This window comes from Anomaloglossus baeobatrachus, chromosome 1 (genome assembly GCF_048569485.1).
Source record: "Anomaloglossus baeobatrachus isolate aAnoBae1 chromosome 1, aAnoBae1.hap1, whole genome shotgun sequence".
Classification (NCBI taxonomy): domain Eukaryota; kingdom Metazoa; phylum Chordata; class Amphibia; order Anura; family Aromobatidae; genus Anomaloglossus; species Anomaloglossus baeobatrachus.
The window spans coordinates 527,877,498-527,899,766 of NC_134353.1; the positions used below are offsets into that span (position 1 = coordinate 527,877,498).

A 22,269-nucleotide genomic window follows, 5' to 3' on the forward strand; every position below is an offset into this window, starting at 1 on the left:
CAGGCAGCGTGAGAGCTGCGGAGGCTGGTAACTAAGGTAAATATCGGGTAACCACCTTGGTTATCCGATGTTTACCCTGGTTACAGCTTACCACAGCTGCCAGATGCCGGCTCCTGCTCCCTGCTCGCTTCATTTCGTCGCTCTCTCGCTGTCACACACAGCGATCTGTGTGTCACAGCGGGAGAGTGCCTTTGAAGAAAACGAACCGGGGCTGTGTGTAACGAGCAGCGATCTCACAGCAGGGGCCAGATCACTGCTCAGTGTCACACACAGCGAGATCGCTAATGAGGTCACTGTTGCGTCACCAAAACCGTGCCGTAGCAGCGATTTCGGTAGCGATCTCACTATGTGTGAAGCACCCCTAAGTTTCCTTGGCTGATCACTGCATCTACTGTCCTCAACATAGCCCAATTCTTGGTGTCCCCATTACTGAAAAATAAAGGAAAATACTTATGAATCACGTAATATCATCAGGGAGGCGTTTGATAGGTTCCAAATCACACACATTTGGCCCCAATAAAAATAAAACAATAAAAAATATACATATTGGTATTGCTGCATTCAGAAATGTCTGATCTTTCAAAATCTAAAATAAATTAATCTCATCAGTAAATGGCGTAAAGAGAAAAAAATCAAAACTCCAGAATTGTGTTTTTTTTTTGTGTTGCTGCAACATTACAATAAAATGCAATTAAAGGCGCACAAAACATCAAATCTACCTCAAGATGGTATCTGTAAAAATGTCAGCTCAGGTCACAAAAAATAAGCCATCACTGTGGCCCAGATCCTGAAAAATTAGAACGTTATGGGTCTTGGAAATTGGCAATGAAGCACAATTTATTTTTTATTTTTATATACAAACTTCTGACGTTTTGTTTCCACCACTGAAATAAAAACATATATATATTTATATTACAGTGTGTTCGCCCATATCCTGTCCACCGCTACTAACTTGAGAACGGTGGCAGCTATAGTCATAGAAGTGGTGTGTAGGTACAGTGCCTTGCGAAAGTATTCGTCCCTCCTGAATTTTTCAACCTTTTCCCACATTTCAGGCTTCAAACATAAAGCTAAAAATTTTAATTTTATGGTGAAGAATCAAAAACAAGTGGGACACAATTGTGAAGTTAAATTATATTTATTGCTTATTTTAAATCTTTGTAAAAAATAAATAACAGTAAAGTGGGGCGTGCAATATTATTCGCACCATTTAAGTTAATACTTTGTAGCGCCACCTTTTGCTGCGATTACAGCTGTATGTCGCTTGGGGTATGTGTCTGTCAGTTTTATACATCGAGAGACTGAAATTCTTGACCATTCTTCCTTTGCAAACAGCTGGAGCTGAGTGAGGTTGGATGGAGAGCGTTTCTGAACAGCAGTTTTCAGCTCTTTCCACAGATTCTCCATTGGATTCAGGTCTGGACTGTGACTTGGCCATTCTAACACCTGGATACGTTTATTTGTGAACTATTCCATTGTAGATTTTGCTTTGTTTTTGATCATTGTCTTGTTGAAAGACAAATCCCTGCCCTAGTCTCAGGTCCTTTGCAGACTCCAACAGGTTTTCTTCAAGAATGGTCCTGTATTTGGCTTCATCTATCTTCCCATCAATTATAACCATCTTCCCTGTCCATGCTGAAGAAAAGCAGGCCCACACCATGATGCTGCCACCACCATGTTTGACAGTGGGGATGGTGTATTCAGGGTGATGAGCTGTGTTGCTTTTACGCCAAACATATTGTTTAGCATTGTGCTCAAAAAGTTTGATTTTGTTTTCATCTGACCAGAGCACCTTCTTCCACATGTTTGGTGTGTTTCCCAGGTGGCTTGTGGCAAACTTTAAACAACACTTTTTAGGCTGGACTCAGACGAGCGTATGGCATCCGATGCGACCGCATCGGATGCGATATGCTAATTACTCCCGGCTCAGTCTCTGCTGCGAGCGTGAGCCGAGTGTCATGCGACTGTGACATGATTTTGCAATCAGATCACAGCTGTGAAGCTGAGGACGGGCGCTGCGGAGGAGAGGGAGGGGATTAATCCCCCCCATCTCCTCCATTGTCAGCCTGTGCGTATATCGCACTGCACTGGGAAAACATCCTAGTGCAGTCCGAATTATCTCTCGCACCCATTCACTTGAATGAGTGTGAGGGATACGGCTCTAGCATAAAAATCGCAGCATGTTGCCACTTTTCTCGCCTCCAGAATTCCCTATACTTCCCAAAGTACACTAACTGCTTTTTTTTGCTTTATTTATTTTATTTTTATTGAGAACTCTTGGTTTTAGAATCCCAGTGCATGCTGGGATGATTAATCAAAGGATCATCAGGGAGCAGTTGTCTGAATACCCAGGGGGGAGTAGCCCAGCCCCTGAAACGTCACTGATGATGCTTCATTTGAGTATCCCAGCATGCACTAGTATTAAATAAAGTGTCCTCAAAAAAGGAAGTGGGGAAAAATAGAAAAGCAGTTAGATAATGTAGTTAGGCAGGGAAGGGGATGTTTACCGTATATAGAAAATAGTTTAGATTATGGCCAGGGCCGTATTTGCCACTAGGCACCCGTGGTCCCGTGCCTAGGGCGGCACGTTGCGGGGGGCGGCACTTTCTGGCAGCAAAAAAAAAAAAATTATATACATTTTTTTTTTACATCCCCGCCCCCCGTCCCTCCCTCCGTTACACTCGGCTGTGTTCGGGGGGGGGGATGAGAGGGAGGAGAGGCGCACTTCTGCTGTCTATTTAAATACATGGCGGGCGCCAGGCATAGTGAACTGATTAACACCGGAAGTTCCATCGCCTGCACTTCCGGGGTCAGAGGCGCGCGGGCGCGACAATCAGCTCACTGCCCCGTGCTGAAGCGTCCAATGCTGCAGACGACACACGCCGCGGAGGAGGACGCGTCTGAAGCTGGAGCCAGTCAGAAGAGGATAATCACCAGAGCAGGGCGGCGGGCACCGGAGCAGGTAAGGCAGAGCCTAGAATGTATGGGCACCTTACAGGTTAGTTGATGATCGTTGCGAATTGCGATGCCTCTTTTTGTCCACTATAATCATGCAAGGGGAGGCTGGGGGGAGAGAGGCTGAGGCTGGGGGAGGCTGGGAAGAGAGGGAAGCTGGGAAGAGAGAGGGAGGCTGGGAAGAGAGAGAGGCTGAGGCTGGGGGGATGCTGGGGAGAGAGAGGCTGGGGGGGATGCTGGGAAGAGAGAGGCTGGGGGGAGGCTGGGAAGAGAGAGAGGCTGGGGGGAGGCTGGGAAGAGAGAGAGGCTGGGGGGAGGCTGGGAAGAGAGAGAGGCTGGGGGGAGGCTGGGAAGAGAGAGAGGCTGGGGGGAGGCTGGGAAGAGAGAGAGGCTGGGGGGAGGCTGGGAAGAGAGAGAGGCTGGGGGGAGGCTGGGAAGAGAGAGAGGCTGGGGGGAGGCTGGGAAGAGAGAGAGGCTGGGGGGAGGCTGGGAAGAGAGAGAGGCTGGGGGGAGGCTGGGAAGAGAGAGAGGCTGGGGGGAGGCTGAGAAGAGAGGCTGGGGGGAGGCTGGGAAGAGAGGCTGGGGGGAGGCTGGGAAGAGAGGCTGGGGGGAGGCTGGGAAGCGAGAGGCTGGGGGGAGGCTGGGAAGAGAGGCTGGGTGGAGGCTGGGAAGAGAGAGAGGCTGAGGCTGGGGGGAGGCTGGGAAGAGAGGCTGAGGCTGGGGGGAGGCTGGGAAGAGAGGCTGAGGCTGGGGGGAGGCTGGGAAGAGAGAGGCGGAGGCTGGGAAGAGAGGCTGAGGCTGGGGGGAGGCTGGGAAGAGAGGCTGAGGCTGGGGGGAGGCTGGGAAGAGAGAGAGGCTGAGGCTGGGGGGAGGCTGGGAAGAGAGGCTGAGGCTGGGGGGGAGGCTGGGAAGAAAGAGGCTGAGGCTGGGGGAGGCTGGGAAGAGAGGCTGAGGCTGGGGGGAGGCTGGAAAGAGAGAGAGGCTGGGAAGAGAAAGAGGCTGAAGCTGGGGGGAGGCTGGGAAGAGAGAGAGGCTGAGGCTGGGAAGAGAAAGAGGCTGAGGCTGGGGGGAGGCTGGGAAGAGAGAGAGGCGGAGGCTGGGAAGAGGCTGGGGCTGGGGGGAGAGGGAGGCTGGGGCTGGGGGGAGAGAGAGGCTGAGGCTGGGGGGAGAGAGAGGCTGAGGCTGGGGGGGAGGCTGGGGGGAGAGAGGCTGAAGCTGGGGGGAGAGAGAGGCTGGGGCTGGGGGGAGAGAGAGGCTGAGGCTGGGGGGAGAGAGAGGCTGAGGCTGGGGGGGAGGCTGGGGGGAGAGAGGCTGAAGCTGGGGGGAGAGAGAGGCTGAGGTTGGGGGGGAGGCTGGGGGAGAGAGAGGCTGAGAGGAGAGAGGCTGATGCTGGGGGAGGCTGGGGGGAGAGGGAGGCTGGGGAGGGAGGCTGAGGCTGGGGGGAGAGAGAGGCTTAGGCTGGGGGGAGGCTGGGAAGAGAGAGGCTGAGGCTGGGGGGAGAGAGGCTGAGGCTGGGGGGAGAGAGGCTGAGGCTGGGGGAGAGAGGCTGAGGCTGGGGGGAGAGAGGCTGAAGCTGGGGGGGAGGCTGGGGGGAGAGAGAGGCTGAGGTTGGGGGGGAGGCTGGGGGCAGAGAGAGGCTGAGAGGAGAGAGGCTGATGCTGGGGGAGGCTGGGGGGAGGGAGAGGCTGGGGGGAGAGGGAGGCTGAGAGGCTGAGGCTGGGAGGAGAGAGGCTGATTCTGGGGGAGGCTGGGAGGGGGAGGCTGATGCTGGGTGAGGCTGGGAGGGGGAGGGTGAGGCTTGGAGGAGGGAAGCTGATGCTGAGGGAGACTTGGAGGAGGGAGGCTGAGGGAGGAGGGAGGCTGATGCTGGGGGAGGCTGAGGGAGGAGGGAGGCTGATGCTGGGGGAGGCTGGGAGGAGGGAGGCTGATGCTGGGGGAGGCTAGGAGGAGGGAGGCTGATGCTGGGGGAGGCTGGGAGGAGGGAGGCTGATGCTGGGGGAGGTTGGGAGGAGGGAGGCTGATGCTGAGGGAGGTTGGGAGGAAGGAGGCTGAGGCTGGGAGGAGGGAGGCTGAGGCTGGGAGGAGGGAGGCTGAGGCTGATGCTGGGGGAGGCTGGGAGGGGGAAGGTGAAGCTTGGAGGAGGGAGGCTGATGCTGAGGAAGGCTGGGAGGAGGGAGGCTGATGCTGGGGGAAGCTTGGAGGAGGGAGGCTGATGCTGAGGGAGGCTGATGCTGGGGGAGGCTGGGAGGAGGGAGGCTGATGCTGGGGGAGGCTGATGCTGGGGGAGGCTGGGAGGAGGGAGGCTGATGCTGGGGGAGGCTGGGAGGAGGGAGGTTGATGCTGGGGGAGGCTGGGAAGAGAGAGGCTGGGGGAGGCTGGGAGGGGGAGGGTGAGGGAGGAGGGAAGCTGATGCTGAGGAAGGCTTGGAGGAGGGAGGCTGATGCTGAGGGAGGCTGATGCTGGGGGAGACTGGGAGGGGGGAGGCTGGGAGGAGGGAGGCTGATGCTGGGGGAGGTTGGGAGGAGGGAGGCTGATGGGGGAGGCTGGGAGGAGGGAGGCTGGGATGGGGAGGGGAAGGCTTGGAGGAGGGAGGCTGGGAGGGGGAGGGGGGGGCTTGGAGGAGGGATGCTGGGAGGGGGAGGCTTGGAGGAGGGAGGCTGATGCTGGGGGAGGCTGGAAGGAGGGAGGCTGATGCTGGGGGAAGCTGGGAGGAGGGAGGCTGATGCTGGGGGAAGCTGGGAGGAGGGAGGCTGATGCTGTGGGAGGCTGGGAGGAGAGAGGCTGATGCTGGGGGAGGCTGGGAGGAGAGAGGCTGATGCTGGGGGAGGCGGGAGGCTGATGCTGGGGGAGGCTGGCAGGCGGGAGGCTGATGCTGGGGGAGGAGGGTGGCTGATGCTGGGCGAGGAGGGTTGCTGATGCTGGGGGAGGCTGGGAGGAGGGTGGCTAATTCTGGGGGAGGCTGGGAGGAGGGTGGCTGATGCTGGAGGAGGCTGGGAGGAGGGTGGCTGATGCTGGGGGAGGCTGGGAAGAGGGTGGCTGATGCTGGGGGAGGCTGGGAAGAGGGAGGCTGATACTGGGGGAAGCTGGAAGCAGGGGAGGCTGATGCTGGGGGAGGCTGGGAGGAGAGTGGCTGTCAGGTTTCCAGGTTTTCCAGTTCTCTTTTGAATGAGCTTGCCCTCAGTTAACATGGAGTTTTAAGGTTCTGTTGCCCTACTTCCTGTCCAGCTGCTTAAAAGGCCGCCTCTCAGCCCAGTCCAGTGCCTGAGTATACTGCTTGCTGTGTGCTCCTGCTTTGCTGCTGCTAATCCTGATTGCTTTTGGATCCTCCTAAAGACTACCGACCGACCGACCGACTCTGGACCTTACCCGGTTTCTCAAGCTGTGCCCGGATTCCGTCTGCCATCTTAGGTCAGCACTCTGCCCGGTTCTCTCTGGTTCGTAACCACTCTGGACAATCATCCCGTACGGACACTCCTGGACTTTTACCGCTTGCCCCTTGTGTCCCGGCTGCTGCGCATTTAGGCCTTCCGGGGTGATTGCCGGACAGTCCCTGTATAGGGGTTCGCTCTGGTGGTCTCCCTGGGGGAGTCCGGTGCGTGGCCCCGGGAATTCCCTCCGCTCCGTTTCGGGAAGGTATTGTGTGTATTTGTATTGCTGTGTTTGTTCCGTTGTTATCTACCGTGGTTACAGATTATAAAACATCTTGTATCAAAAACTCGTCTCTGCTGATCATTGCCCTACGCTATCGAAATCCTCAGAACATTTAATAAGTATTACAGTGGCTGATGCTGGGGGGAGGCTGGGACGGGGAGGGGGAGGCTTGGATGAGAGAGGCTGATGCTCAGGGAGGCTGGGAGGCTGATGCTGGGGGAGGCTTGGAGGAGGGGAGCTGGGAGGCTGGGAGGAGGGAGGCTGATGCTGGGGGAGGCTGGGAGGAGTGAGGCTGATGCTGGGGGAGGCTGGGAGGAGGGAGGCTGATGCTGGGGGAAGCTGGGAGCAGGGAGGCTGATGCTGGGGGAGGCTGGGAGGAGAGGCTGATGCTGGAGGAGGCTCATGCTGGGGGAGGCTGGGAGGAGAGAGGCTGATGCTGGAGGAGGCTCATGCTGGGGGAGGCTGGGAGGAGAGAGGCTGATGCTGGGGTAAGCTGGGAGCAGGGAGGCTGATGCTGAGGGAGGCTGGGGGGAGAGAGGCTGATGCTGGGGGGAGAGAGGCTGCTGCTGGGGGAATGGGAGAGAGGGGCCAATGCTAGAGACAGAGGACAAGGGTTGAGGGATAGAGCAATGACAATATCGATGGGAGGGAGTGTAAGGACTCAGAATAAGAGGGGGGCAGTATTGGGAGCTCATTATGGAGAAGGGGCAGCATGTGTGGGCTCAGTATGGAGTGGAACAATGTAGGGGAGTCAATATCAAGAGTGGGGTAGTTGTGTGTGTGTGTGTGTGTCTCAGCATAAGCGCTAGTGTGGTGGTCTTAGTATGATGAGTGGGGCAGCATGGAGGTGTCATTATGGAAAAGAGGAAGGCAGCATTAGGAGCTCATGGAGAGGGGCAGCATGCACGGGACATTGTGAGGAGGGGGCAGCATGCATGGGACATTGTGAGGAGGGGCAGCATGCATGGGACATTGTGAGGAGGGGGCAGCATGCATGGGACATTGTGAGGAGGGGGCAGCATGCATGGGACATTATGAGGAGGGGGCAGCATGCATGGGACATTGTGAGGAGGGGGAAGCATGCATGGGACATTGTGAGGAGGGGGCAGCATGCATGGGACATTGTGAGGAGGGGGCAGCATGCATGGGACACTGTGAGGAGGGGGCAGCATGCATGGGACACTGTGAGGAGGGGGCAGCATGCATGGGACACTGTGAGGAGGGGGCAGCATGCATGGGACACTGTGAGGAGGGGGCATTATGGATTGGACACTGTGAGGAGGGGGCAGCATACATGGGACATTGTGAGGAGGGGGAAGCATGCATGGGACATTGTGAGGAGGGGGCAGCATGCATGGGACATTGTGAGAAGGGGGCAGCATGCATGGGACATTGTGAGGAGGGGGCAGCATGCATGGGACACTGTGAGGAGGGGGCAGCATGCATGGGACACTGTGAGGAGGGGGCAGCATGCATGGGACACTGTGAGGAGGGGGCATTATGGATTGGACACTGTGAGGAGGGGGCAGCATACATGGGACACTGAGGAGGGGGCAGCATGCATGGGACACTTTGAGGAGAGGGCAGCATGCATGGGACATTGTGAGGAGGGGGCAGCATGCATGGGACACTGTGAGGAGGGGGCAGCATGCATGGGACACTGTGAGGAGGGGGCAGCATGCATGGGACACTGTGAGGAGGGGGCAGCATGCATGGGACACTGTGAGGAGGGGGCAGCATGCATGGGACACTGTGAGGAGGGGGCAGCATGCATGGGACATTATGAGGAGGGGGCAGCATGCATGGGACACTGTGAGGAGGGGGCAGCATGCATGGGTCATTGTGAGGAGGGGGCAGTATGCATGGGACACTGTGAGGAGGGGGCAGCATGCATGGGACACTGTGAGGAGGGGGCAGCATGCATGGGACACTGTGAGGAGGGGGCAGCATGCATGGGACACTGTGAGGAGGGGGCAGCATGCATGGGACACTGTGAGGAGGGGGCAGCATGCATGGGACACTGTGAGGAGGGGGCAGCATGCATGGGACACTGTGAGGAGGGGGCAGCATGCATGGGACACTGTGAAGAGGGGGCAGCATGCATGGGACACTGTGAAGAGGGGGCAGCATGCATGGGACACTGTGAGAAGGGGGCAGCATGATGTGAGGTCAATGTGCAGATCATATTTCATAATTGAGGAAGGTGTGGTGGGTATAATTTATAAGGGAGGGCAGTGTGTAGTTTATTAGGGGCAGTGTCACAGTCACAGTATATAAGTGGGGATGGTGGGAATATTTTATACTCGTGCTATGTTTTGATGTGCCTGTGGTGATCCCCATTGGGGGGGGTTAGTGCCCTTCGTTTCTCATTGATACTTTTTAAAGTGTTTTACAGAGTAGATCTGCCTTAAACAGATGTCGTGTGCGAAAACTCAGTTTTACGTTGTCAATAAGCGGCGCGACCACTTAAAGTGCCTAGGGCAGCACGAAGGCAAAATACAGCCCTGATTATGGTGCTAAATAGATAAGGATGTAGGGTGAAAAATTATTTTGGACTTCGGACTACACACCTGTTTTATACAATAGGTCATTTCTTTATCGTTCCTTTGGGAGACCCAGACCATGGGTGTTTAGCTTCTACCTCCGGAGAACACACAAAGTACTACACTTAAAAGTGTAGCTCCTCCCCCTGAGCTTATACACCCCCTGGTGAGCAGACCCAGCCAGTTTATCGCTTTGTGTTCAGGAGGCATACATCCACACATGCATTCTCATATGATTTTTTCCTTTTGGAAGGAGATTGAAGAGTGGAGTCCACGTCTGGACCCCCGGCATGTCCCTTCTCACCCCATTGTGTCGGCGGTGTTGTAAGGTTGATTCCTAGGCTGGAGCCTTTACATGCCGTGCTCCTTCACCATCCCTCCTGGGCTCTGGCTTGAAGTGGGAGCCAGCACGGTCTCCATGCTTGGCAGGAGACCGGTCTCCATCCGCAGCCATTCAGGACCCTGCTGGACCGGAGCACTCATCCCCAGGGACTTGGCCCTGCGTCTCAGCAGCTAAGTACCTGAGATTTTTAGATTTCGGGGTCCCTGTACTTTATTGTTGGGGGAGAGTGTGCTTATTGTGTTTACTGACATTTCCGGCGGGTTCTCTAGCTGTCGCCTGAGAATCGTGCCGATGGTGCCTGCGCGTCGGCCGCGCCGCTCAAATTTAGGCCCCGGATTCGCCGGAGGCCTAGTTTCTGTTTCACTGCCCTCACATATCACTCATGCAGAGGGACAGGCTCGGCTCCTCCCGGCGGCCGTTCTGTACAGGTGAGGGACACTCCCCACTGCAGTGTGTGTCCCCTCCCCTGTAGGTCTCTATGGCCCTCCAGATCCCGCTCCTCAAGCAAGTCCCGCCCCCTCTCTTCGCTCCAGCGGCCATTTTCTCAGCGTTCTTTCTTCAATCAGTCATTGCAGCGCTGGTCTGCAGCATCTCTGCTGAGGTGCTGTGCTTGGGGGTCCGGGCTTCGGGATCTGGAGGGCACACAACACCGCTCCAGCGGTCTGGTAAGCCACAACCGGTCTCCGGTTGTGGACCTCTGTATATACTCTCTGGGGTTCATTCTCTGGCAGAGCCCCCACTCCAGCAGCATGTCTCGCACGAGGAGCAAGGCCCCAAAGCTTTATGCTGTATGCGCTGCATGTAAGCTCCTGCTGCCTGAACCGAGCACCTTCCCACATTGTGATGCCTGCTCTAACTTGGTGGTGCCACAGCCTGGAGTCTCACCCCCAGTGGTTTCTCAGGCTGCTCCTGCTCCTGTGGCTGAGCCCCCGGCTTGGATAGAATCCTTTTCTAGGTCTATCTCCCAGTCTTTTGCTGAGTCCATGGGACTTCTGTCCAGGACGTTGATAAATATGCATCAGCCCCCTTCACAGGGTGCCTCTGCTGCTAGGGGTCCCTCAGGACCGGAGCTCACAGAGGATTCATCATCAGCGCCCAGACCCCGTCCTCCTGAGAAGAGACGCAGGGTTCCCTCTCCCTCCTCCTCCCGTGGCTCTCATTCCAGAGCTGACTCGCTGGATGAGGAGGATGCCTTTACAGGGGGCTCGGAGGCTAATTCCATGTGCCCCATTGATCTGTCCGGAAGTGACTCAGATCTTAGTGGCTTGATTGCCTCTATTAATTCTGTACTGGATCTCAATCCGCCAGTATCAGAGGAGCAACCCTCTCTGTCAGAAAAGCACCAGTTTACCTTGCCTACGAGAGCAAAGAGTGTGTTCTTTAACCACTCCAGTTTTCAGGCCGCTGTGACCAAGCCCAGGGCCTGTCCTGACAAGCGCTTGCCAAAGCGTGGTTCTGATGACCGTTTTCCCTTTCCACCTGAGGTGGTCAAGGAGTGGGCTCAGTCCCCAAAGGTAGACCCTCCGGTGTCTAGGCTCGCAGCCCGGACCGTTGTGTCGGTGGCTGATGGCACTTCCCTTAAGGATTCCACTGACCGCCAGATTGACCTTCTGGCCAAATCCGTGTATGAAGCGGCGGGGGCTGCATTTTCTCCGACTTTTGCAGCAGTGTGGGCTCTCAAGGCCATCTCTGCTTCTCTAGAGGAGATGCATTCCCTCACCAGGGAATTTATGCCTGAAATGGATGCCTTAACTTCCCAAGCTTCGGCCTTTTCATCCTATGCCATGTCTGCCATGCTGGAGGCTTCTCACCGCACTGCGGTGGCTTCGGCTAATTCCCTCGCTATCCGCAGAATCTTGTGGCTTCGAGAGTGGAAGGCAGATGCTTCTTCAAAGAAGTACCTTGCTGGGCTCCCTTTTGCTGGGTCCCGGCTGTTCGGAGAACAGCTGGATGAAATCATTAAGGAAGCTACTGGCGGGAAGAGTACTTCCATGCCTCAAACTAAAGCCAGGGAACCTGTCCAGGGTAGGAATCAGTCGAGGTTTCGTTCCTTTCGTTCCTCCAACTGGTCGTCCTCTAAGCCCTCGGCCTCGTCCGCTAACTCAGCCAAGGACCAGAAATCCAACTGGCGCACAAAAGCTCGTCCACAGAAGACTGCAGGAGCTGCTGCCACTAAGGCAGCCTCCTCGTGACTATCTGCCCGTTCCAGCAACGTCCTTAGTCGGTGGAAGGCTCTCCCACTTTGGCGACGCTTGGTCTCCGATCAGTGGGTGAGAGATATCCTCTCCCACGGCTACAGGATAGAATTCTCTTCCAGTCCGCCAAACAGATTTTTTCTCTCAACTCCCCCCTGCTCCAAGGCCGCCGCCTTCTCACAGGCCGTGGCAGCCTTACAGGCCAATGGAGTAATTGTACCGGTTCCCGCCCGGGAACGGTTCAGAGGTTTCTACTCAAATCTCTTCCTAGTTCCCAAAAAGGACGGTACCTTCCGGCCCATCCTGGATCTGAAGCTTCTCAACAAGCATGTTCAGGTGCGGCGCTTTCGCATGGAGTCTCTGCGATCAGTCATTGCCTCTATGTCCCAAGGGGATTTCCTGGCATCCATCGACATCAGAGATGCCTATCTGCATGTGCCAATTGCAGTGTCACACCAGCGTTGGCTACGTTTTGCAGTAGGAGAAGATCACTTCCAATTTGTGGCTCTCCCCTTCGGGTTGGCCACGGCTCCTCGGGTATTCACCAAGGTCATGGCAGCAGTGATTGCAGTTCTGCACCTCCAGGGGTTGGCAGTGATTCCTTACCTGGACGACCTTCTAGTCAAGGCTTCATCCAGCGCAGACTGTCAGCGGAGTGTCTCGCTCACTCTCTCCACCCTAGCTCATTTCGGGTGGCTGGTCAATCTGCCCAAAACCACTCTGACTCCGACCCAGAGTCTCACGTACCTAGGGATGCAGTTCGAGACCTTGACGGCACTTGTGAAGTTGCCCTTAGTCAAACAGCAGTCCCTCCAGCTAGCGGTGCGCTCTCTGCTGAGGCCCCGCCGTTATACCCTCAGGCGTCTGATGCAGGTGCTGGGTCAAATGGTGGCGTCCATGGAGGCTGTTCCCTTTGCCCAGTTCCATCTGCGCCCCCTGCAGCTGGACATTCTCCGCTGTTGGGACAAGCGGCCTTCCTCCTTACACAGGTTAGTGGCTCTCTCGCCACAAACCAGGAGCTCTCTTCAGTGGTGGCTTCGGCCCCTTTCCCTGTCCCAGGGGCGCTCCTTCCTGGCCCCATCCTGGGTGATTCTCATCACGGATGCCAGTCTATCCAGCTGGGGAGCGGTATATCTCCACCACAGAGCGCAGGGCACTTGGACTCCGTCCGAGTCAGCCCTTTCAATCAATGTGCTGGAAACCAGAGCCGTGCTTCTAGCTCTCATAGCTTTTCACCACCTGTTGGCGGGCAGGCACATTCGAGTCCAGTCAGACAACATGACAGCGGTTGCCTACATCAATCACCAAGGCGGGACACGCAGCCGCCTGGCGATGTTGGAGGTACAACGCATCCTTCAATGGGCGGAGGACTCCAAGTCCACCATATCCGCAGTCCACATCCCAGGCGTGGCAAACTGGGAGGCAGATTATCTCAGCCGTCAAACCGTGGACTGTGGCGAGTGGTCCCTGCACCTGGCAGTGTTTGTCAATCTGCCGCAAATGGGGCACTCCGGACGTGGACCTAATGGCATCCCGTCACAACAACAAGGTTCCCGTTTACGTGGCTCGCTCCCACGACCCTCAGGCATTCGCCGCGGACGCACTGGTTCAAGACTGGTCCCAGTTTCGTCTGTCCTACGTGTTTCCCCCTCTAGCTCTCTTACCCAGGGTTCTGCGCAAGATCAGAACGGAGGGCTGTCGAGTCATCCTCATTGCACCGGACTGGCCCAGGCGAGCTTGGTATCCAGACCTGCTCCATCTGTCCGTAGAGATGCCGTGGCATCTCCCGGACCGTCCAGACCTACTCTCACAAGGTCCGTTTTTCCGCCTGAATTCTGCGGCTCTCAAATTGACGGCGTGGCTGTTGAGTCCTGGATCTTGACGGCTTCTGGTATCCCTCCTGAAGTCATCTCCACTATGACTCGGGCCCGTAAGTCTTCCTCCGCTAAGATCTATCACAGGACTTGGAAAATTTTCCTGTCCTGGTGTCTCTCTACTGACCATCCTCCTTGGCCATTCTCCTTGCCGACACTTCTGTCGTTTCTACAGTCCGGTCTGCAGCTAGGACTGTCCCTCAACTCTCTCAAGGGACAAGTCTCAGCTCTGTCAGTTCTGTTCCAGCGGCGTCTCGCTCGGCTGGCTCAGGTCCGCACCTTCATGCAAGGCGCGTCTCACATCATTCCGCCTTACCGGCGGCCCTTGGATCCGTGGGACCTTAATTTAGTTCTCACGGTTTTGCAGAAACCCCCCTTTGAGCCTCTTAGGGAGGTCTCTTTGCATCGTCTTTCACAGAAAGTGGTTTTTCTGGTGGCCATAACTTCCCTCAGGAGAGTCTCTGATTTGGCCGCGCTCTCTTCGGAGTCACCTTTTTTAGTTTTTCATCAAGACAAGGTGGTTCTCCGTCCGACTCCGGATTTTCTTCCTAAGGTGGTCTCTCCTTTCCACCTTAACCAGGACATTACCCTACCTTCCTTTTGTCCGGCTCCTGTTCATCGCTTTGAAAAAGCGCTGCATACTCTGGATCTGGTGCGTGCGCTCCAGATCTATGTGTCTCGCACCGCTGCTCTTAGGCGGTGCACTTCTCTTTTTGTGCTAACCACAGGTCGGCGCAAGGGCCTCTCTGCTTCTAAGCCGACCTTGGCCCGTTGGATTAGATCGACCATTTCGGACGCCTACCAGAGTTCTCAGGTGCCTCCCCCGCCGGGGATCAAGGCACATTCGACCAGAGCTGTTGGTGCCTCTTGGGCTTTCAGGCACCAGGCTACGGCTCAACAAGTCTGTCAGGCTGCCACTTGGACTAGCCTGCATACCTTTTCGAAGCACTACCAAGTGCATGCTCATGCTTCAGCAGATGCGAGCTTGGGCAGACGCATCCTTCAGGCGGCTGTCGCCCATTTGTGAAGTTAGGTTCTGCCTACTTCTTGCCTTTTTTCGGTTTATTTCCCACCCAGGGACTGCTTTGGAACGTCCCATGGTCTGGGTCTCCCAAAGGAACGATAAAGAAAAAGAGAATTTTGTTTACTTACCGTAAATTCTTTTTCTTATAGTTCCGTATTGGGAGACCCAGCACCCTCCCTGTTGCCTGTTGGCAATTTTCTTGTTCCGCGTGTTATCACCGGCTGTTGTCGTGAACAGAGTCTCCGGTTGTTCCGGCTTTTGCTCTGTTCTACTTGTGGGTGGCTATTCTCCTTCAGCTTTTGCACTGAACTGGCTGGGTCTGCTCACCAGGGGGTGCATAAGCTCAGGGGGAGGAGCTACACTTTTAAGTGTAGTACTTTGTGTGTCCTCCGGAGGTAGAAGCTAAACACCCATGGTCTGGGTCTCCCAATACGGAACTATAAAAAAAAGAATTTACGGTAAGTAAACAAAATTCTCTTTTTTCTGTTAATGGCTTCCCTTTAAACAAAGTAGATTGAAACTAGAAAAATAAAAAAATGAAGCTTTAACTAGCTAAGCTTCTTACAACAATCTAAAAATCAACAGTGACCTGCAGCAAAAGTGTGATGGTGAACTTATCAAACAATCAGGATAACAAATCAATTTGATTGCAGGCTTCTCAGAAGCTGGAGCCTTTGTTTGCCGGGTTTTGATCCATTTAGATTTTGCCGTTCTCCTCTGAGTTCAAGGTCAAATTTTGGTCAAGGAAGCCTTTTTCTCAAGTCTTAATGTGACTTGTATGGTCCTTTCATATCACCCTATTGCCCTTTATTGCTCACTATGTATAACATTATTGCTGCAACAACCCTAAATAATGCTAAAGTGAGGCTGCATTCGTATTATTTTCTTACTTCATTTTCTGACCTATAGAAAATACAGTAAATCTAGAAATCCTCTATATTTAGATGACTCATTTGGTATTCTTCCAATCAATTAATTTTTACCTGTTACATTTTTTTTTAATACCTATCATATCAATTTTGATATAGCACTAAAAATCATTGAGAGTATAGTTTAATGGGAGTTATTCTACATAGCCATTTTCCATGGTTATTTCTTAACTTACAGGCAACGTGTTCATGTGACGTATTTGGTGAGTTTTTTACCTCAGTATTTGTAAGGTCATGTGCTCACATTGAGTATTTGGTGAGTTTTTACCTCAGTATTTGTAAGGTCATGTGCTCACATTGAGTATTTGGTGAGTTTTTACCTCAGTATTTGTTGCCAAAACCAGGAGTGAACAATCAGAGGAAAAGTATAGTAGAAACACGGGCACCACTTCTGGATTTATCACCCACTGCTGGTTTTGGCTTACAGATACTGAGGTAAAAAACTCACCAAATACTCCACATGGGCATGTGGCCTCATTTAAAATATTTGCAGTATGCAAGGCCACATGAACACGTTTGGTATTTGAGTTGTTTGTTTTTTTACCTCAGTATGTGTAAGCCAAAACCAGGGCTGGAAGATTTGGGGTATGCACCCACAATCAGGACTCACTGCGTCCTGGATCCTGGATGCAGCGGGTCCTAACCCATAGGGCCGCGAGTCTCCTCCGCATGAGAATACAGGAGACCACAGCTACTTGTACCCGCTATCAGGGTTCAGTGTGCTGCGTTCTCTCGCTTGTGTTCTGCCTACGGAGGATGCATGCGAATCTGCAGCAAATAATTCTTTGGCATTTACTGATGTGTGAACTTAGGCTGCTAGGGGTTTCTGGACATTTTGCATCCCTGGTAGCCAGAACAGTTTTACACCCCCTATATAAACTGTAACTCCAATCAATGGTCCTAAATCTCCAAACCTGAGATCATATGTTTTCAGATGAGTACTACAGATTTTCAGTCCTGTATTGTGGACTTCCAAACCTTCTTAGGTTCATCAGAACTGGAGTTGAGGGACATCATAACTCCAGGTTCTTAGGAACTGCGGCGGTAATATGGGCAAGGATAATATCAGTACCTGTAATAAGGGTGTTATTTTTTTTTTAATTATGTATATAAATCTTTAATGGACAAAATAACTAACTTCTAACTGACAGAAATGTGTTCTGTGTCAGAAATGCGATAATCATTATTAGTATTGTTATAAGAATTTGCTTGTTTGCCGTTGATCATATTTTTAATCGTAACCTACATGGGTCTCTGCTAGTAAGGCAAGACCAAAAGATGAGTGTGAGGAAAACAAGAAAAATGATAAAATAAGAGTGCACGCCTTTCTTTTGCTAAGGCTGCTTTCACACTACGTTTTTTTAACATGCGTCATGAACGTTTTTGTGCTGTAAAAGTGGATCCTGTTTGCAAAGAAAAACGCATGCAAATGCATGTGTTATTTTGCAGGATCCTGCCACTTGAAGTTTATGGGCGGGCATTGAAGTCATGTGATCGGGAGTGAGGGGAACTGAACGTGATAGACTGGTAGCCGGCATCTGACAGCTGCAGACGCTGGTAACCAAGGTTAACATCGGGTAACTAAGCGAAGTGCTTTGCTAGGATACCAGATATTTACCTTGGTTACGAGCGTCCGTAGCTGCTAGGAGCCGGGCTGCCTGCTCCCTGCACACGTAACCAAGGTAAACATCGGGTAACTAAGCAAAGTGCTTTGCTTGGTTACCCGATATTTACCTTGATTACGAGCGTCCGCCGCTCTCAGGCGGGGGAGAGAGAGAGGAGAGAGAGGGAGGGGGAGAGAGACTGATCACGCCAGGCTGGTTTCTGGGCATGCTCAGTAGAGCAAGCAGGATCCTGTCTATCAGCATGCCAGCGCTCACATGCGTTTGCGTGCTGTTTAGTCAGGATCCAGTGAAAACAGTATTTGGACACAGCTCAAAAACGCTACAAGTAGCGTTTTTGAAAAAAGTTAAACTGTAAGTCGCTGGATCCTCACTATAACGCACGCAAACGCAGGTGAACGCATGTTGACGCGAGTCCATTGCAAATGCATTGAAATGAAAACGCATTTGCACTGGATCCGTTTTTGCGTTAAAAAAAGTTCATGACGCATGTTAAAAAAACACAGTGTGAAAGCAGCCTAACTCACCAGTTTGTTGTCTATCTGTTAGGAACGTCGATTGTCTTCATATGTAATATGAGTTTGCAGAAAAGGAGAATGAAAAAATAAGTTGATGACTGAGATGTGAACACTGAGGTTATATTAACACTAGAATAATCATAGGCAAGTCAAAACACTGCATCAACAATTCTAGACCCTGCCTGACATGTCTGCAAGAGGCAGGCACATTTTTAGGAAACCTTGTTTATCCTGTCTAATTTGTGGCTGCTTTAGACGCTGAATGACATACACCTGCCAACTGTTTAAATATCGTATTCTTGTCTCAAAGGTCCAGATACTGGCCTCAACTTTAATTTGTTAAAACGCTCTGTAGTATCCCTCTCTGTAGGAATAGTATATCAAAATATAGGATTCCTTTCCTATTAGATTGTCTCTGTGTGTATGTCTTTTATGAGGAATTGGAATGTGCCCATTATAGATTCAGATGTTTTCATGGTGTGCTGCCTTCAGTCTCAATCTACAATGTGAACATTCCAATAAGAACAAGGATATCCACTCTATGAAAAGGTATGTGAAAACTTCTGACTGGTACGAACAATAAATAGACAGACAGACCCAGACTCATGGTCGAAAGTGTTGGCACCCATGAAATTGTTCCAGAAAGGGAGGTATTTCTCCTAGAAAATTATTGCAATGACACATATTTTGTTAAACACGTTTATTTCCTTTTGTGTGTGTTGGAACAACTAAAAAAAACACAAAAAAAAACCTGAGGGGGGGGGGAGGCAAATTAGGCATTAATTTTATGCAAAACTCCAAAAATGGGCCAGACAAAATTGTTGACACCCTCAAATTAATATTTGATTCCACTCCCTTTTGGAATAAATAACTGCAATCAATCTCTTCCTATAACCATCAACAAGCTTCTTACACCTATTAACTGGAATTTTGGACCACTCTTCTTTTGCAAACTGCTCCAGGTCTCTCATACTTGAATGATGCCTTTTCCCAATAGCAATTTTAAGATCTCTCTAACAGTATTCAATGAGATTTACATCAGGACTCATTGCTGCCACTTCAGAACTCTCCAGTGCTTTGTTTCCATCCATTTCTGGATGCTAATGGTGTATGTTTGGGGTCATTGTTCTGCTGGAAGACCCATAACCTTGGATGCAAACCCAGCTTCCTGACACTGAAAAGTACATTGTGACCCCACAATCCTTTGGTGATCTTCAGATTTCATTATGCCTTGCACACAGTCAAAGCACCCAGTACCAGAGGCAGCAAATCAAGCCCCAAAACATCTTTAAACCTCCACCATATATGACTGGAGGTACTGTGTTCTTTTCTCTGTAGGCCTTATTCTGTTTTTGGTAAACAGAATGGTGCGCCTTTCCAAAAAGCTCTATACTGGTCTCATCTCTCCACAACATGTTTTTTCAGGACTTTGATTTACTTACTTATATTTTGGCAAACTGCAGTCTAGTTTTTTTTAAGGTTTCTGTGTCAGCAGTAGGGTTCTCCTGGGTCTCCTGCCAAAGCTTTTCATTTCATTGAAATGTCACGTATAGTTTGCACTGACACTGATGCACCCTGAGCCTGCAGGACAGCTTGCATTTCTTTGGCATTTGATTGGGGCTGCTTATGCTCCATCCGGACTATTCTGTGTTGCAAACTTTCATCAATTTTTCTTTGCCCTTCATATCCAGGCACATTAGCTACAGTGCCATTTGTTGTAAATATCTTAATTATGTTACACACCATGGACAATGGATCATCAAGATCTCTTGATATGGACTTGTAACCTTGAGATTGTTGATACTTTCCAACAATTTTGGTTAAAGGCCCAGTCACACACAACGACTTACCAGCGATCCCGAAAACGATGCGATCTGATAGGGATCGCAGGTAAGTCGCTGGGAGGTCCCAGTAAGTCCTCAGACAGTTCTCTTCTCCATGCTTAGTGTGGCACACAATACAAAGATTGAGTCAACGTCTCCCTTTTTTTTTTTTTTTTTTTTTTTTTTTAATCTGGTTTCAGGTGTGATTTTCATCTTGCCCACACCTGTTACTTGCCACAGGGGTGTTTGAACTAGCATCACATGCTTGAAACAAAGTTGTTTTCCCACAATTATGGAAATGACCCAACAATTTTGTCCAGCCCATTTTTGGGGTAGTGTGAAATGATATCCACTTTTGATTTTTTTTTTTTTTTTTGCATTGTTAAATACAAAGAAAGGAAATAAACGTGTATTATTATTATTATTATTATTATTATTTATTATGGTAGCAACATTTATTCCATGGTACTTTACAAGTGAAAAGGGTATACATAAAAATCAAATACAGTAAACATGAACATTACAAAAACAGACTGGTACAGGAGGAGGGAGGACCCTGCCAACGAGGGCTCAGGCTACAGGGGATAGGTGAGGACAGAGCTGGTTGCACAGTGGTGTACTGGTCTGAGGGTTAGTGCAGGTTGTAGGCTTGTCAGAGGTGGGTCTTCAGGTTCCTTTTGAAGCTTTCCACAGTTGGTGAGAGTTTTATACGTTAGAGTAGAGCGTTCCAGAGTATGGGGGAGGCGAAGGAGAAATCTTGTATGCGATTGTGTGTGTATAACAAAATGTGTAATTGCAATAATTTTCCAGAAGAAGTACTTCATTTTTGGAACAATTTCAAGTGTGCCAACACTGAGCCGTGAATTTTTACCTTTGAAGAGATTTAATTTTTTTGTTTGCTTTCTTTCTACCGTCAATAAGCAACAAGTATTTGAAACCCAATATAGAAAACAAATCCTTTCAGTCACTGCACATGTCCACTAGAATGTTAATTTTCTCAGGTTTCCTTATGTCTTGTCCAGGCTCTCTGAGGTCCATAATGAAGGACTTACATTCTGATGAGAATGAGGATGAATCCGATGATGCAGAGGACAATGATTCTGAGAATGAGAGGACAATTCACATGCATGGCGGAAGCCGGGCACGCAGGTATGTTAATTTATTTAATCATTTTTTCTTTCTGCATCATATGTAGTTATAATTGACTTTGGTATTTGTAGATCAGTAAGATCACAGATTGGTGAATTAAAAGAAGATATGAAAATGATAAAGGTGTCAGCAAGTCAACGGACTGTTATTTGCAAAGCTTATTTTATGTATAGATGTTGTAAATTTCTGTGCTTTTCAAGCTCACTATTTGGTGGCTTTAGCTATTACCTATCACAGAACAGTAGTAAGTAAAGATTTTAAAATGTCCGGTCAGAGCAATTTATCAGTCCATAGTGTAGGGTTGCAGTATGTGTATGGGAAATAATGAACCCATCTTTATAGACCTCATGCAAGTAAATAATTTATCCCCAGTCCTCAGATGGAGGAAGCGGGACAGCGCTCTGGGACGAGATGGAAATGTTTAAAATCCTTTTCATTATTGGAATCACATTTATTTGTGTATTGTGTGAAATGATGGTTGTGGGTTCATGATGAACAAACAGCGCAAAGTTAGTTTAAAGTCTATAACCATGGACCTGAATTGGTCAGAACCATTAGTGAATTTATTGGTTTATCTTTTGAATATGTAATAGGAACATCTTAATTTCTAACTAGCCTTCGGAGCTTTAGCTTATGTTACTTGCCGGCTTTATTTACAGAATCAAGGAAAAAAAAGGTGGGGATGGACACCACTATTAAAATAGCCAAGGTATGCTGCTATATGTAAATGCTAACAGTTTACTATACAAAAGATTCACATACGAGGTAACCTGCACACAACTGCAAATATAATCAAAAATATATATAGCAAATTTATTTAAAGGATTATCTGGGACTTTGCTTATTCCTTGCTATGGAGCTAAGATCTTAGCAACTAGCTGTTTGTGCTGCCAGGTGCTGATGTCTGCCGGCACAGAACAGTCACAAAATGTTCTTGCTGGTGATTCTGTGGTGTCACGTTGACAGTGCAGCATCTTCTTTTCCACTCTGCTCCATTAATGGGACATCACTGCTGATGTCGTGCTGTTTGACAGACTGCTCCCCGTTGCCTAACTGCGGGGAACCAACGGTCAATAAGCATGATGTTAGCAGTCACACCCCATCAACAAAGCAAACTTGGTTGAGGAAGACCTTCTTTATTGACATGAAGTCAAATGAAACTGTAGATTTGCCGGCAGGTTTGGCCCATGATCGCTCTGAGCCGGCAAACATCAGTGCTAGGTAGTACAGTTAGGGAGTACAATCGGTTGCTAACATCTTCGCCCCATAGCAAAAAAAATTCGGGTAATCTATTTTAATATTAAAATGTAAAAAATGCAGTATAAGACACATATTAAAAATACTTAACACTCATAAACAAAACCTCATTTATGGTTAAACGAGGTAATAACTTGCCAGTAAAATAAGGGGGTAAAACCTTTAACTATAACACAAAAAATACCTAGCTACTAAAGGCCTAAAATGGCACAATAGTGAAGGAGTAACAAAAGGGGAAATAAAACAATGTATAACTATTAAATGCCGCACAGTAGGTAGAGATAAAAAAGCAAGAATATATGTAGCCAATAGGGATGATCGAATACTTCAAATATTCGGCTTTGCGAATATTCGACGAATAGGTCGCCGCTATGCGAATATTCGAT

General features: G+C 50.5%; 1 protein-coding gene across 3 annotated transcripts in view; it reads left to right on the forward strand.

Annotated features, from left to right (window-relative positions):
- Positions 1 to 22,269, forward strand: part of MLLT3 (MLLT3 super elongation complex subunit) — a 485,346-nt gene that overhangs the window by 389,123 nt on the left and 73,954 nt on the right. For 2 of the 3 annotated variants that reach the window (XM_075316277.1, XM_075316263.1), the window contains exon 8: positions 20,479 to 20,626. In XM_075316277.1, the coding sequence (XP_075172392.1) occupies positions 20,479 to 20,626 (148 nt within the window). The remainder of the gene's footprint in view (positions 1 to 20,478; positions 20,627 to 22,269) is intronic. The other variant, XM_075316270.1, reaches the window with a different exon arrangement.